Source organism: Vanessa cardui, chromosome 6 (assembly GCF_905220365.1).
Source record: "Vanessa cardui chromosome 6, ilVanCard2.1, whole genome shotgun sequence".
Lineage (NCBI taxonomy): Eukaryota > Metazoa > Arthropoda > Insecta > Lepidoptera > Nymphalidae > Vanessa > Vanessa cardui.
In genome coordinates, this window is record NC_061128.1 from 7,821,526 (window position 1) to 7,837,845 (window position 16,320).

The 16,320-nt window shown below is 29.7% G+C and overlaps 2 protein-coding genes across 2 annotated transcripts; both read left to right on the top strand.

The window, feature by feature from the left end:
• Positions 1-845: 845 nt before the first annotated feature.
• Positions 846-9,375, top strand: LOC124530696 (larval cuticle protein 65Ab1-like). The gene is made up of 3 exons (XM_047104950.1): positions 846-1,104; positions 1,759-1,880; positions 9,098-9,375. The coding sequence occupies exons 1-3, from the start codon at positions 1,090-1,092 to the stop codon at positions 9,279-9,281; spliced, it is 321 nt and encodes a 106-aa protein (XP_046960906.1). The 5' UTR covers positions 846-1,089; the 3' UTR covers positions 9,282-9,375.
• Positions 9,376-9,630: 255 nt separating this feature from the next.
• Positions 9,631-11,904, top strand: LOC124530695 (endocuticle structural glycoprotein SgAbd-5-like). Its single transcript, XM_047104949.1, has 3 exons — positions 9,631-10,340; positions 10,784-10,902; positions 11,697-11,904. The coding sequence occupies exons 1-3, from the start codon at positions 10,329-10,331 to the stop codon at positions 11,887-11,889; spliced, it is 324 nt and encodes a 107-aa protein (XP_046960905.1). The 5' UTR covers positions 9,631-10,328; the 3' UTR covers positions 11,890-11,904.
• The last annotated feature ends 4,416 nt before the right edge of the window (positions 11,905-16,320 follow it).

The window sequence follows — 16,320 nt, forward strand, 5'->3', positions numbered from 1 at the left end:
CAAAACGTGTTCGCTTTATATCTTTATATCTGACTCATACACGCTACGGCGTCCACTTACCCACATTTGTTTTGAAAAGTATGTGGGCTATTAAACATTATGACATTCCGTGAAAGTACTGTTGCCCTTTTTAATTCAAATCACGGACACATCGTTAAATAAGAAACTATCTGTATGTCCTTCATATTGAATAAAATAGAAAATTCTAACCATTTACTATTTGTGTGTTTTTCGATGTGTATAACATTAATCATGCGTAAACAAACACGTACTAATGCATAAATAACCATATCCATGATAAAATCCACTAACTTCTCTAACTGTATTTTATCAAAAATCATTAATAATAAAATGACATTTTAAAATACAGGCAATCTAATATCCATTTTAGTAACTGTTAAATAAAGATAGTTACCTAAAGTTTTATTAATTAAGCGATTTTTTTTTACTTAAGAGCATTGAATTCTTTATCATTTACGAAAGTTTTACTTTTTAATTAAGGTATATTTAGTTTTACAAAATTCACACGACTTAAACACAGTAAGTAGTACGTGCTTTAATCTTAAATACGTAAGTGAATGAAAATCGTGAGTAACACCTTCAGTAATTATTTGTTACTTACAGTCGTACATATAACATTAAAGTCAAATATATTGTTACACGATAAAAGCAAACATGTAAACACCCGGATTTAAAGAGATATTCTATAGAATAGTCGTCATTGCACAAAAGCAGTTCGCTTAAAAACACGTTTCCTTGCATTTTGAGAAAACATTTACTTTAAAACTTTATCTACAATTGGTTCTTATTAAATCTGTTCGTTTGGTACAAAATACATTGCTTTGAGGTGTGACGTAACGCGCCGGCTAATCCTCTGCCTATTCGTGTGTCAACCTCAAGTTAATGGTCAGCTAGAATTGGCTCAGTTTCAGTGCAAGCCGAGCTCGGCACACGTTCTGTATGCGGCCAGCCAACGCGCACATCGGGGACTCTTTATATATATAAGGAGATCTTACGAAACCGTTGGCACATTCGGACTATAGCCTGTCCAGGAAATCAGCTGCAACATCTCTCACCGGACATTTCAAGATGCGGTTAATTCTGGTAATTATTGAGTTGTTTATAAATAGTTATTTAAGTTTATAGCTGTGGTTGCGGAATCTGTCAAGTCACGTGATGAATATACAAATTGCAATTGTATTTAATGATTCGACATCAGTGTTTTGAACTTTAGATCCGACGACCTTCCAGCTGATTGCGCGATGTTTTCAAAGGCATGTCGCAAAAGTAATTCTTGTCAAATGCCCAATGTTCAATCACTTATGACGAATGCATTCATTTTATTAATAATTACTCAACTTAATATACTAGAGTATTTATTTTATTTGGTTCTTCCACAATGTGTACACTGATTACAATAATATGATGTAACAAAAGTAACATTATATTCTAAGTGATTTCACGTATTTAACAATGATTAGATGTGTTTGTAACAATAGTAGAAGTTAAAAATAATTCAATTATACAACTATTTTACCACGACGTTAAAGTCGAATTCTTTATTATATTTCTATGCTTACTAACTGGTTTCCTACCAAAATAATAATGTCGTCATGATATCCACACCTTCAAATAAATTGTTATTCAATTATCAAATAGAAATGACTTGCACGATGGTTTAATTTACCATCTAGTAAAAACATTGTACATGATGTCGATACTTATAAAATGTACAAATAATACATAATGTATTTTCAGGTCGTGGTGTTACTTGCGGTGGGTACATCTGTTGCTAGTCCGGTCGTCGAAAACCAACCCAGACCTCAAGTAGTAAGCTATGAAATGGATACAGCAAATATGCCAAATTCTTATAATTTCCAGTAAGTACTTTTGTTATTAATGATAATTTTATATAAATTTATAATATTTTAGATTAATTCGATGTTAAAGAAGTTAAAAAAAAAATAGATTCGACTCAAACTTCGAAGCTATTATTTTTAACAATTTAACGAAAGTATGTTAGAAGCATTTTAAGAGTAAACGAGCATAGTATTCTAAAAGTAAATGATTATAATAATCATTTATGATCATTAATATTTGTGTGCGTGTGTATGTATATATAAATAAATTTACTTTTTTTGTATTGTAAAAATCCGTCGCGATAGATTACATATAAACCCACTCATCAGATATTCTACCGCCAAAAGTAATACTTAGTCTTGTTGAGTTCCGGTTAGAAGATTGATTAAGTCAGTGTATGCAGGCACAAGGTATATAGCATCTGAGCTTCCAAGTTTAGAGATATAAGAAATGGTAAACATTTCTTACGCCGTCAATATCTATACACGGTAGTGACCACTTACGATCAGGGTATACATTAGCCGGTAAAATAATAATGCATAACACAGATATTTATAATGTATAAGTTATCATTCTAATTGCGTGCTTACGTGCTACTTCATAATAACTTATCGTACTTTATAAGCACAATATTAATGTAATAGCAGACAAATAGCTCCAATTCCTGTTAATAGGAAAGTCAAAGGTTCCTAGAGGAGTCAAAAACCGCCTGAGTCTTACGTAGCGAAAACTTAATTACAACAAAATACGTGTTTCTAGAACCTTATAGGGATGTGCTGACAAAAAACGTCATTTGAAATGATTAATGTTTATCTGATCTAGTAGATAAAAACTGTCATTAAGAAATGTGAATAAAACATAATATAAAAAATTTAAAAACTCGTGTCAACAAATTAATCAGAAACCTTAGACCTCTTATATATAAATTATAAATAAGATGATTACCGTTATATATAAACGTGATTATTTCTTCGCTTGCATGTTATGAAATACGACTGAATTAACTTTGAATACAATAAAAAATATTTTAACCATATGCAGCCTTCGTACTAATTTAATATTCAAAAAGCTAAACCTTGTCACAATATACAATTGCATCACTACTTAAATGAAAATTGAACCATTGGTTTTCAATGAACACATTAATGTAAAATTAGCATTTTAAAAGTGACTCACATATGACACTTACAGTTCTTGTCTAATTGTCTCTTGTGGTCATTGTAAACATTTCGCTCCTTAAACTAATTATGTATATGCCAAATAATTTCAAAGAGACAATGCTGCTAGCAATCAATCACGATGTCGGGGCTTTTCCAGTGATGTGTTTATCGATTTAAATTACTCAAATATTGAATTAATATTTTATTTATTTATTCTGAATATTTATAGCTTAGCAAAGCAAAGCTTCAGAATCAGATTTGTTGTATTTTTTTGAGAATATATACTATTTTATATTAAATATATTTATGCACAATATTGGCTTAAATCCAGCAAGAATTGTAGTTTTTTTTTTATTTAGTTCTGCTATAAGTTTGAATGATTACAGCTGATTGAAAGATATTTAATAACAGTTCTTTCTGCACGAGTATCGATTACAAGATTTTTTCCAAAAATAACTCTCGGGTCTCGCATACGTTTAACAGTATTTTCCAATCATATTATATCATTTATGTTTCTTTTAGCGGCTATAATTTGTTTTAACTAAAACATAAGCTATAAATGCATATTATGATAATTATCAAACAATATGAGAAATTTCAAATACTATTTTAAATAATTAAATAATTGATAACATTTTTTAAGCGAATTATATCAAAGATTTTTGGAGACGAATAGGAAATGATCATATTTATCAATAATATTTCTCAATATATGGCTATAATTCTGTCTGGATATTAAGAAACAATATAAATACGTCCTACAGTAAAAAATATTTGATATCAACCAAAGAGAAAGCCAAAAAATAACATAACAATCACCTGTTAATTGATTTACCGAAACGCAGATATTTTTAATAATTTGCTCTCTCAGATTATCCAGTTAAACCGTTAATTAAATTTTCGGGATATTCAAGTATTTATCGTTTAAAAATCGATGATAACGGTTTAGTTAATTGGTTTAATTGGATGTATCTAATGTACGTTATCGCGATTACTGGACACCAACCTGTCCTCCCACGTTCCTGTATGTGTGTATTCGTTTTATAATGCACGCAACACATTTAAAGCGTATATCCGTCTCCAAATATATTTTACGTTCCTTGACCTCGGAGTATACACATTCTGTTTTTATCTAATTACAATTCTAATAAAGATATCCAATTAAATTTAAAAACAATGACGCATTCGGGGTATGCGCGAAGTATTTTATCATAATCAAATTGTAAATCTTATACAATGATGTTAGATTTGAAGATTACACAGAACTACTACTTAGGTGAGACACCTTCGGATCATATAAAGTCAAATTATTGCATCATTAAGCAAGAGCGGTCAGGCAATAAGACGTATTAATATGTTATGAATTTCTCATATAGTAAAACTTTAATATTCTGTCTGTTTGTTACCTCATCACGAAGTCGTAATAAAAATATATATTAAAATAGTTTAGGACCTTATTCAGGAGTAACAGCTGCTCCCAGATAGACAAGCAATCTTGTTCCTTATTCCCTACTATGATTAAGGAATACTTGCATGCTTGGGTACCTTCATAAAATAGATAAACCTAAAGGTCACTGAAATTAATCTACTACACATTCATAATAGTTTTTAAAAAGAAAGCTCATTATACTTTTATTCAGTTATAGCACGGCTGACTTTGGCTTATGTGTAGTTTTTACGATACAAACCTGACGGCATGTCATGATTATGTAAATATACATCTATTCTCTACAACATCGCACTTATGTGAACAATTGGTAATAGCCTTATTATCCGGATACGTGACATGCTAATAATACAAGTACCTATAAGCGAAAGCTTATACTGTACGTGTAATCTATGTACATATATAGTGTACTTGGCCTACAGTCGAATAGGCTTCGTGATCAAGAAAAGATTGTAAATTCGAGACCATCATTTTCATATATCTATTGTTTATCTTTTATTCGGTTAGGCTGCACGTGTTGGATGTAAATCTGCCATATGTTTATCCCCAAGCTTGCATCGCAGTACGTAATAATATTTAACATTTACCGCAGGAACATTTACATACTTGTTGCTGTCCGTAATACAAGACTTACATTCGTGTATTTTGTTTAAAATTAGAACTAGTAAGTCTAATATTTTCAATATTAGACTTACTAGCAAGCCCCTTTATATCTCCCAATAATATTATTTTGATTATATGTAGAATTAATTATAAACGGATACTTTTTGAATACTTATGATTTTTGTGTCGAAGACGAAAAATTTTATTGAACTATATAAGTAATTATAGTATTCTACTGGTTTTTGAAAATTATAAAAATAATAAACAAACCCTGTAAAGTATTTTATAAAATATAAATAAATTTAAAAATAATTGCTTCAGTAATCCTATATTAAATAAATAAATCATCTGTTGAGAAACAATGAATAATATGTCGTTAAGGTGTAGAAATAATTAAGAATATTGCAACCTCATTAATTGCATTGTCAGGTTTTTCAGACACAACGGTTAATATGAATACAATCGAAGATAAAACAGTGGACAAATTAGTCAGCTACTTACACCACAGGCTTCTTTTTCTCGTCATGTCAAACTTTTAAATGTTACGAACCTTAAAAGGCTTAATGAACCTGCAAGCGACAATGGCGTTATAAAAAGTAGAACGAAGCCGTCACGTCACCAGAAAAACTTGGAACTTGAATTATGTGTTACGCATTTAAGTTGAATGCCCGTTTGGGTTTCGAATATCCTTTTATAGAACCTTTATCTGTTTCGCCCCCAATCGATGATATATGTGACACTTTCCAAACCTAATACTCGCGATTTTAATAGCGAGATTAATTATAAAATATGCACATTACCAATTAACACACAGAAACTTGTAGGAAAAAGACGTGTCTAGGTCCAGTGGTTAGAAGGCGTAAAGCTTATCAGAAGGTGGTGGGTTAAAGGTTCCAATTCTAAATTATATATAAATTAAAATCTTCTCCTCAAGTAGAGGCCTTAGTTGATATTTACAGGTTGTTATTTAACTATACTTTTATGTATGGTCAAGGATAAAATCTAACTTCGAATTTCTTGCTGTAATTAACTATTACACATATAAGTTGAACGCTCTTTTGGATTTTGAATATCCTTTTATAGAATCTTAATCTATTTTTCTCCCCTCTCCTTTTGAAGAGAGAGAGAGAATTAAGTTTGAAAACTAATACCTGACTATGGAAAAATCGGAATAACTTTCATGCACTACGAAACAAATAAAAATTCTTGTCCGAAATTATTATTTATAAACCAGTATGTTTAATATTCAGAAGATAGTCATCTTCACGCGTCCCATCATGCCTTATTACATTGAAACTATTGTAAAACTGTTGTACATAATAATAGTGATAAAAGTTTAACGATTTTTTTTTTTAAATTAAAACCTTCCAAATTTGAGGTTGATTCGTTTAATTCATAATTACTGAAATTTTTATTTTGAATTTACTTCTGTCCTATTGTGTTGCAATCTTTTATGCTTTTCAAGATTTTTAATTATTTGTATATACTGTCGAGTGATTAATAAATATTACGAAAAATAATACGTGCACCAAAATAAAACAAATGCAAACTAAAATGACCGATACTATGACTCATCATTGTTTAAATATAATAAACATAAGATGCAAAAATATTATGATGTCAGTTGTAGGTTTTAATCAATACATTAGGTATATACTTTTTTAAGCGCATTATATTTCTTTTTCTTGTCATTGAAATCATTTACAAACTGGCTATGGACATCCTTAGAATATTTAGGAAAAGAAACAAAAATGCAAATAAATTTAAAGAGAGATTAGTCCCATATTATTATACCATTCATCTGATTGATTAAAAAGTTTTTTCAGATATTGTTGATATTGTCTTATAAGTTTTTGATGTAGTTCCAACAATATATAAAAAGGGACGTACCAATATCGTATTGGATAATATATAGTCAAACAAAATTGAAAAGGTTCTACGAACCATGCCGGTCATTAACTAGATATATCTTCAGGGCCGGATTTAGGGAAGGGCAACCGGGGCAACTGCCCTGGGGCCTCCACATAAGTGGGGGCCACAAAAGTTTTCAGTGAGTTAACAAATACCGAGTTATAGTCAAATTATAATAATCTTACTACTTAATATTTTAAAAGTTACCGATACCAGTCAAGAAATACTTACTGATTCAAATTAATAAAACCTTAAGCTAATCCATTAATCCATGATATAATTATTAGGATCTCCACGCTCCTGTTGGTCTAGGGCCTCCACTGCTTTGTCGCCCCAGGGCCTCCAGACCTTTAAATCCGACTCTGTATATCTTAGGACAACGCCATCAGTTAATAAAATATTAATAAATTGTTTCCTACTTGATAATTAAAAGGAAATGTTTTAAACAAAACCAGTTTTTTATTGTACCGGCTTTCATACTGGATCTAAGATGTCGAGTAGAAAAAACGGTAGCGATTATAGTATGGGCATATGGTTTGTGTTAAGTTTGGAACGCAAGCGAAATGAGCTTCTAATTGAATAAGATTTTTTTTAATTTATGTATAATTATATTGATTACTAACCCATGTTTGTTTCAAATATGGGCCACCCGATAGTAAGTAGTCACCACCACCGATGGTGATGTAAAAATATATTAACCATTCTTTACATAGCCCGTCTTTGAAAACAATAATAGAAGTGTTACTGTTTTTACTACATAAGCATTATTATTTTTAGTTAGACAGAAGAATATATTTTAAAAAGTCCCACCGTCAAATTAAAGTGAATAATTATAACCTTCCTCCTTTACAAAACTCTTCATATAACTATTTTTATAGTTCATTATTTAATACATATACATAGTACACGGGCAACATTTTAGAAGACATTTTATTTATTTGGATATTTTTCTTAAAGTTTTATGTTCAATAAATTTTAGTAGTATTTTTTTTAATAAATATGGATGCGCATGCAATAAATAATAATAGTGCACCCGCAGTCTCAATTTGAAATGATGGTCAACGTTAAATTATTTAATTATATGTATATCAATTACGAGATATACACACGAAAGGTTCTGCAGGATCACAAGATCTTACTGAACCTTTTGTGTTCTATTAGTATGTGTTAACATTTTTCATATATACAATTATTTATGATGATATAAAATATTACTTCAAGAACATCACATATTAATATTACAATCTTAACATTATATAATAAAATAATAATAGCTTCGCACATTTTAATAATCGTGATTTTAATGACGGTTTTAATAGTGCAATATACATGTTGTAAATAAATCTTTTGTGCATATATACATTACACATGTATGGGAAAATCCTTTTACGTAATTCGTAAAAATAAATTGTGTATATTTTATAATAATAATATAGTATATTTTTAAACATACATTTTTGTTTGTATTTCTATGATTTTCGAAAACTACAACTAATGAAACTTCTTATCTTTCTAGAATAATACAGTTAAAATATGAATAATTTATCATATATTTTTTTCAAACATTTCAATGAACTTTAGAAATTGTATTGGGATAAACCCAAGGAGATTTTTATATCCTCTATTTATCTACTCCCATTGCGTAAGGACATGAATAATTAAACTTTCGTGCCTAGTTTGACAATTTATAATACGTTCATAGCATACAAATTATATATTATCCGTAACATTTATTTTTAATTAGAATTACAATCATCTAATTTTTTTAATAAACACATTTTTGAGGTGTCATATTTCTCCACCACAAACTATCAAGTTTATACTTAGAATTTGAAATTCCCCTGCTATAAGAGACATCTTTGCAAATCATTTATGCTTTGGAAAACCATCATCCATCATCATCGTTGATAATAAGTATATTAGGTACCTACTGTAACATTTTGTAAAAATTCCGTTAAATAGCTACCTATCCGTTCATTTAGTTATTTCTTTTTCAACCGACTTCAAAAAGGAGGAGGTTACCAATTCGTCTGTATTTTTTTTTATTACTTTGTGGTGTACCTTTATTGTAAATATTTTTTTTATTAAAGTTTTTTATTAATTTGATATATTCCAGCTATAACAGCAGCGATGGCTCTTCAAGGACAGAGGAAGGGAACATGATAGATACCGGAAATGGAGCCCAAGCTCTGGACGTGTTAGGGGCTGTCCGTTGGTACGATGAAAAAGGAAACCAATACGAAATGACGTACAAAGCCGGAAGAAGAGGGTATCGAACTATCATAAAGAAAATATCATAGATTATCGAAAAAACGAGCTTGAACGAGACTGGATATGATGTCATAATTTATTTGGTTGTCTTTTATTTATTTATTAAACTAAATTATTAAGTTATTGACGTGTTTTAACATCCTTATTTATATTTATCACGGATGCATTATAAGTTGTAAATTAGTTATAATAACAAAATCTCTACGTCAATCACTCAATCAATTGATTAAAATAAATTACCTACTTTTACGAGGCGCCCTAGACAAATTTCAATTTAAAATTATCGGAATAAAGATTTTACAGAGAAAAAGTGATTTATAGTAATTTTGTTGTTACTATTTTGTCATCAATCATGACTAATTGATGATTATACACACGGCTAAAAACTCCACTCATTTTTATCAGTTTAATAAGTGTGCATTTTTATATGCCTTGTTTATGGTGTATTTAAATATGACCGTTTAATTTTTTTATTGGTAAATTAAATTAAAATAATTACACTTAAACAAACAAATTGTTATTTGCCTATCTCATTAAGCACATGAAAAGTAGTGCCGACACTAACTAGAAAATGGGATATCCACTTAGTTTCACGTCTATTATCTTTTGTGCTACCAACTTGCAAGAGAAATACTGAAAAGTTGTTACTTACTTTAAATAATGTTATTAGTATATAAGTATTTAGGTGTATATAAATGATGACATATTAAGACATTCTACACAAGTTGTATTATCAGTATGATTAATTGGATTTTAGTATTTGTGTAAAATACTTGTAACTAACACTATTAATATATCAGAAGAATATACATTTCTTTCACATTTACAATTGAAATTATTTAAAAACTGAAATTTTGCAAGAGTCCTTGTGTTTGACTCAGCCGATGTGGTACCTAATTGACGTCAGACGTCACATTTCATCATTTTCATGTTATCACCTCGTCTACTAATTTAACTTCCAATATATATATTCGGTCACTTGCTGTAACTTCAGCAAACAAAGTCTGTATTTAAGAACAATTTTTTTGACGATCAATATCATTTACACAGTATCTACCCAACAACCTCCACCCAAGATGATCGCTTTGGTAAGTTTACTTTATATTCCGTTTTATGTAATGAACCCGGTTTACAGGTATAATATATATTAGGGAGATTTCATCCTAATGTTTCCCCGAAGGGTAATTTAAAGGATGAACAAATGTTTATTAAAAATTCGCCAGCATGAACGGCGGACGCACGCCGTGGATTTTTTTTAAAAATCATGTTACTGATCTACTTATTTGGGAACGTAGTAAATTATGAAACTCTTTTATGTCCAGTGGTATTAAAAGATTATTTTCAATTTGAAATAATTCGAGAAGTAGCTAAGTTTTATTATAATAAATGTATTTTATTTAAATCAAGTATTTTTGTTTTCTAAATATTTGTATAATATTTCATATTCTACAGATAACCATCTTAGTAAAGATTATACCTGGGATTGATTATAACCACTGGACTTAAAAAGTAATAAGTTTTATATTTTCAGAGACTCTGTATTCTTGCGTCAGCTTTAGCAATGTTGGCAGCTCAGGACGCCAGCACACCTCCACCAGCTCATATAATCACCGAAAAGACAATCGTTAGACAAAATGGCTATGACTTTGAGTAAGTACAACTAATATACATATTGTATACATACATTACTGTATTTGGATATAATAGCTAATATCGTGTTTTATAATTCCTAGTATATGATTATTAGTTTTCTAAATGTATATTAGCAGAACTCACATATAAGCTTCTATGTACTAACAATCCTATCACTTCGATATATATTACAATAACGAAATTTAAGTGGTTGATTTAAATAATTTGAATTTACATGTGAGGACGATAAGTATCAATAAAGAAATAGCTCGCCTTAAAGTTAATAAAGCCTCATTTTAAGCAAAAACAAATATCAGAAACGATTAAATTTGAATAATAAGCATCACGCTATAATATTTAAATTCATAAATTGAAATAACAATAAAAAGATAGCAATGTTTTTTTTATAACTTTATTTCTAAATTATTCAAATTATATGGTCTTGCTACATTTAAAAGTATAAACTAATAAATTGTAAATATCCTACAGCCAACGTAATACGGCCCCGCCTTCACGTATATTAAAAAATTGAAATCCACTATGCAAATCCGACACGACTTTTCGCATCAACTAGTTCCTTTGCTTCTGATAATCATAAACGCATTTAACCAGATAAAAATTGAGCTTTAGAACCGACAATCCTCGGTTAAGATTCACCTAATCTATACCGTCTAGGTTCTCTTAAAATATTTCGTCACATATAATATATATATTGTTATACAATTAGTTCGTTTATACATAAGTTACGTAAAAAATGTCTTAGATAACTTCATTGTTAATATTAAAATTTACATTACGTAATCTTTGTTCAGGTTTCAGACGAGTGACGGCGTGTCACGTAAGGAGGAAGCAGAGCTAATCACTGTGGGAGATCACCAGGGCATCGGAGTGAAAGGCACATACTCGTATGTAGCTCCCGATGGGCTGCAATACGTCGTCTCCTACACAGCCGATGACAAAGGATTTAAGCCAACAATTCGTATCGGCTCCTCAAACGATCAATAAATATATTGTATAATATTTACAGTTTTTTACTTAAATTATCTTCGAAAACAGTTACACGGTGTTTACCTAAAAACTACAACCCGATTTACTAAAAAAATAGCGTTGATAATACTGATTTTGAGTGTGCAATTTAAAGATCTATTAGAAAGATCTTGCTTATCAATCTAATTAGATTATTATAATAAATATTATAAATATGATAAATAAATATTATAAATATGATATGATATAATATGATAAATATATGTATAAAGGAACTGGAAGGAAGGTTATTAAAACACAAGCTTTAGAAGTCTAATGTACTTCTTTTTTAATAATAAATAATAATAACGATTATAATACAATCAGTATTAAACCAAACACATATCGCGCGATACTAAATCTATTTATACATTTTATCAAATTATTTGTTGATCTACGATTAGTTTTTTCATAATGTATGGTTCAAAACAATTTCTCCTAATCTTGCTTCTATTCCACAGACTTTGCATATTTGAAATATTCGCTGAGAAATACTGAATATATCTTAAAATATAATGCGTTCAATACATTCAATAATATATATTATTTTTTTATTTAAATACATGAATATTATATCAGCGTGGGCACGAACAAAAGCCTATAAACCGGAATAAAATGTCATAGATAAGAAACTAATGACCAAACTTTACAAGAAAAAGGAGTGGTGTACAAATGAGTGATAGCTAAACAAACATCAATCTAGAAGGATCGAATGTTGTAATTTTTTATTGTACATATTATATCACATCATAGACTTATTTAGTGGTCAGATATCTCAATTTTTGGTACTACATATTAACGCCACTACTCAAATAAATGGGTAGTAAAAGTGTTGTACGTAAACATGGTAGAGAATTGGTCCCTGATTACAACAATGTTTGTTGTGGTTTCTTTTCATAACTTTGCTAGACGGCTTAGATTCATACATTTTATTGCGTAAAATTGACTCAAAACCTGCTATATTAACTGAGACACAATATGTCCTTGACGATCTTATCCCTATGTTACTAATTTAGAATTACAATATTTATTTTTGTCAATATTTCAGAGCATTTTAGATTAGGTTAACTAAGATTTAGGCTACTAACATAACCTGCGCCAATATGGGGTATATTGGTGCATACGCAGAATTTTTGTTGCAGTGGCGTTAACGTACGTTTACGCGTAATCCGTAAGTACCCATTTATTAATAAACGTTATTGTAAAATTTGTATTTATAAATATTCTTATGTATCATCCATTTTTTTCCTGTTTCTACAGTTAACGAATCTCTATTCTCAGTGTAATTCTCAGTGTAATTCGTAATTACACTATATTACTGAGAACAAAAAATATTAAATGTAACTGAGCACACATAAGTATCAACAATTATACAATATTCACGGCTTCGTACGGATAAAACTAAAATTGTATCTCGCACTAAAACGCCTAGCATCGCGTAATTCGCGTCTTCGTTTCGCGTTTAAGCCTTTTAGTTTTAACGCATGACAAACATCCTTAAAGCCCTTAAACAATTCCTTCAATTTAAAAATTCTTACTTGTCTTAAATTTCTTAGGTATGTATTAGGAATGACCGAATCCTCTTCTGATGTCAGGGATTCAGTTATTTATTTGGTTTACATAACATTTTTATTCGAGTGACTCATCTAAATTTCCGAACTACCTATACCGACATCCATTAATAAATGACTTTATACTGACTTTAGTAATACTGAAATATATCGATACATGATAACTTTTTTATGTTTTTAGTACCTTTTTATCTTTATTAATGTATAAAGCTGATAAGTTTTTTCTTACATAGCCTATTTTATTTAGGAGCGAAGGAGTCGTGCTACAGAATACTGCGCAGAGCAGCTAATAAAATTGACACATTTTGGTTAAGTAAGTAATATAGGTGGTTACTCAAAGAATGTATAAAATGTTGAGTTTAATCTGTAAATATTATTTACATGGATTTCGATAACGATAACATAGTATGCGAAGAAAAAAGGTATATAATCGTCATTATACAGTGGGCAATTTCCTGAGATACTTGCTACTGGAAGTTTTTATTTTAATTGTAACGTTATCATAGCAAAACAAGTGTAGTGTGCAAATTCATACTACGATTGAACGGTTTATTATATTAGGCCATTAGGCCTGCCCAGGCTATCAGAGCTATCAGGCCCTCCGGATATTAAATAGGCACAAATGAACACGCTAACAAAAGTGCGCCCTCTCTCTTATAATCCGATGGGATAGAAAATCCGACACGAGTGAGTTTGTGTGCAAAACCAAGGAAAAAACGAAGTAACCTTTAATCTGCAGTTTTATATACAACTAGATCAACAAAAAAGATAAATTTTTAAACTTTTATATTAATCCGAAATCAACCAACACAAACAAAAAATTACTCATCATAATAATATTAATGTTATGTATTTGATGTTAAATTATGTACATATACATCAAGTTAATATAAACAAAATTATTTATAACAGAGAAAATGATTTGTTAATAGTATATTATGTAAACGCAATGCAAATGCATTTTTTAAGTTCTAAAATTGTGTTCCTTACTCAAATGAACCGTATCAATAACCGAGCCCTCTTTTTTCAAAGAATTTATAATCATATTTGAATAGCAGCAGTTGACAATATAATCTTACATGATCAGTAACACTATCTTATATCTTTACATAGTATAAAACAAAGTCACTTTTTCTGTCCTATGTTCTATGTCCCTTTGTACGCTTTAATCTTTAAAACTACGCAACGGATTTTGATGCGGTTTTTTAATAGATAGAGTGATTCAAAAGGAAGGTTTTTATATATAATACAAAGACAATATAGTTAAGTAACACTGATAATTTTAAAAGTTCTCATGTAATGTCGTAAATTTTTAATCTTTTATGCGCTTACATTGTAAACGCTGGCTGAACCCTACTAGATAGATCAAAATAATGTACTACAAAATTGTACACCACATAAATGTCTACAAAAAAGTCCGCGATGGTATATGCCTATCTCTTAAAGATAACCCACAATAAACATTTTTTTAACTTTTATTTTTACGGGAAGAAATGGCTTATTTTCGAAGCGATTTTAAGCAATATAGCATTAATCCTTATCCATTTAAGTACCTTAAATAAACTGTGCATTAGATATAGATCAATATGGCCCTTTACAGCATGTAGTTTCAATTAATATATTCGAAGATATTACAGTTTTAAGACGCAGGGACATAGCGGTTTGTATTTCCTCAGAAATGAAAACTGTGTATGCTGTACCTATTTGTTATCACTGCATAGTATGAGTGAGTGATTTGAAGAGAATGATTTTGTATATATAATACGTGGACAATATAGTAGATGAACACTGATAATTTTAGAGGTTTCTAATGTGATGTCGTAAAAAGAATTTTTGCGCATATATTGCAAACACTGGCTGAATACTATGAGATAGACCAAAATAATGTACTACAGAATTGTACACCTCAAAATTATCTACAAAAAGCTCCGCGATGGTATGTGTCTATCTCTTAAAGATAACCCACAATAATTTTTTTTTTTTGTCATTAAGTTTTACCACATGTATTGGCTAATTTATTTTAGCCACTTTGAATTTAGCAGCAATCGGACGCGGTTCCTATCGGAGCTCTCTAGCGAGGCATATAACAGTACTTAATAAATAAATAAAAATTTTAACAAAAATAATAAGAAATAAGAATAAGCAAAAAAAAAAATATGCACTAAAATGTAATAAAAATAATTGCGTATTCAACATATATTTTTTAGAGTCCTCTTAAAAGTCTACTTAAAAGTCGATCTACGATTTTATACTATAGTTATAATTATTGCTATATTTGGAGCCCCAGTATATTATCCAATAAAAGGTAATTTGTAAAAACATATATCTTAAAGTATATCGTATTGTTTTTTGATAGATGCATTGGGGTTTTCTTGGCTGAAGGTTTTTCTGTGTTTTTTTTTAATAGATTTTGTGATTCAAGGGGAAGGTTTGTGTATATAATACATGAACAATATAGTAAAGAAACACTGATAATTTTAGAATCTAATTATAGAATTTGCAATGTGTTGTCGTTAATAAACAAATTCTGTAGTATATTTAGTATCAGTATCGCACCCGTGCGAAGCCGGGGCGGGTCGCTAGTGTATGATAAACGAATGAATTATGTGAAAGAGTGAATGATTTAAATAAAATAATGAAGAAAGCATGAAAATGAAAACCGAAACTATACAACGGAATTGGATGTAATTAAAATTAGGACTTACTTGACATTTGACGAAGTTTTTTCATTGAACGTTGTAATAATTAAAGCATTTTTCGTAGCGTATATAATATTGTCATCGTGTCGTAAAGGGCATTTGAGAAACTGATTCCTATTCGTGATGACAACTTCTATACA

Excerpts from the sequence above, each read along its gene's own strand:
- LOC124530696 (XM_047104950.1), top strand. Across the intron at positions 1,881-9,097 it reads CCAAATTCTTATAATTTCCA|CTATAACAGCAGCGATGGCT; the intron begins GTAAGTACTTTT and ends GATATATTCCAG.
- LOC124530695 (XM_047104949.1), top strand. Across the intron at positions 10,903-11,696 it reads CAAAATGGCTATGACTTTGA|GTTTCAGACGAGTGACGGCG; the intron begins GTAAGTACAACT and ends ATCTTTGTTCAG.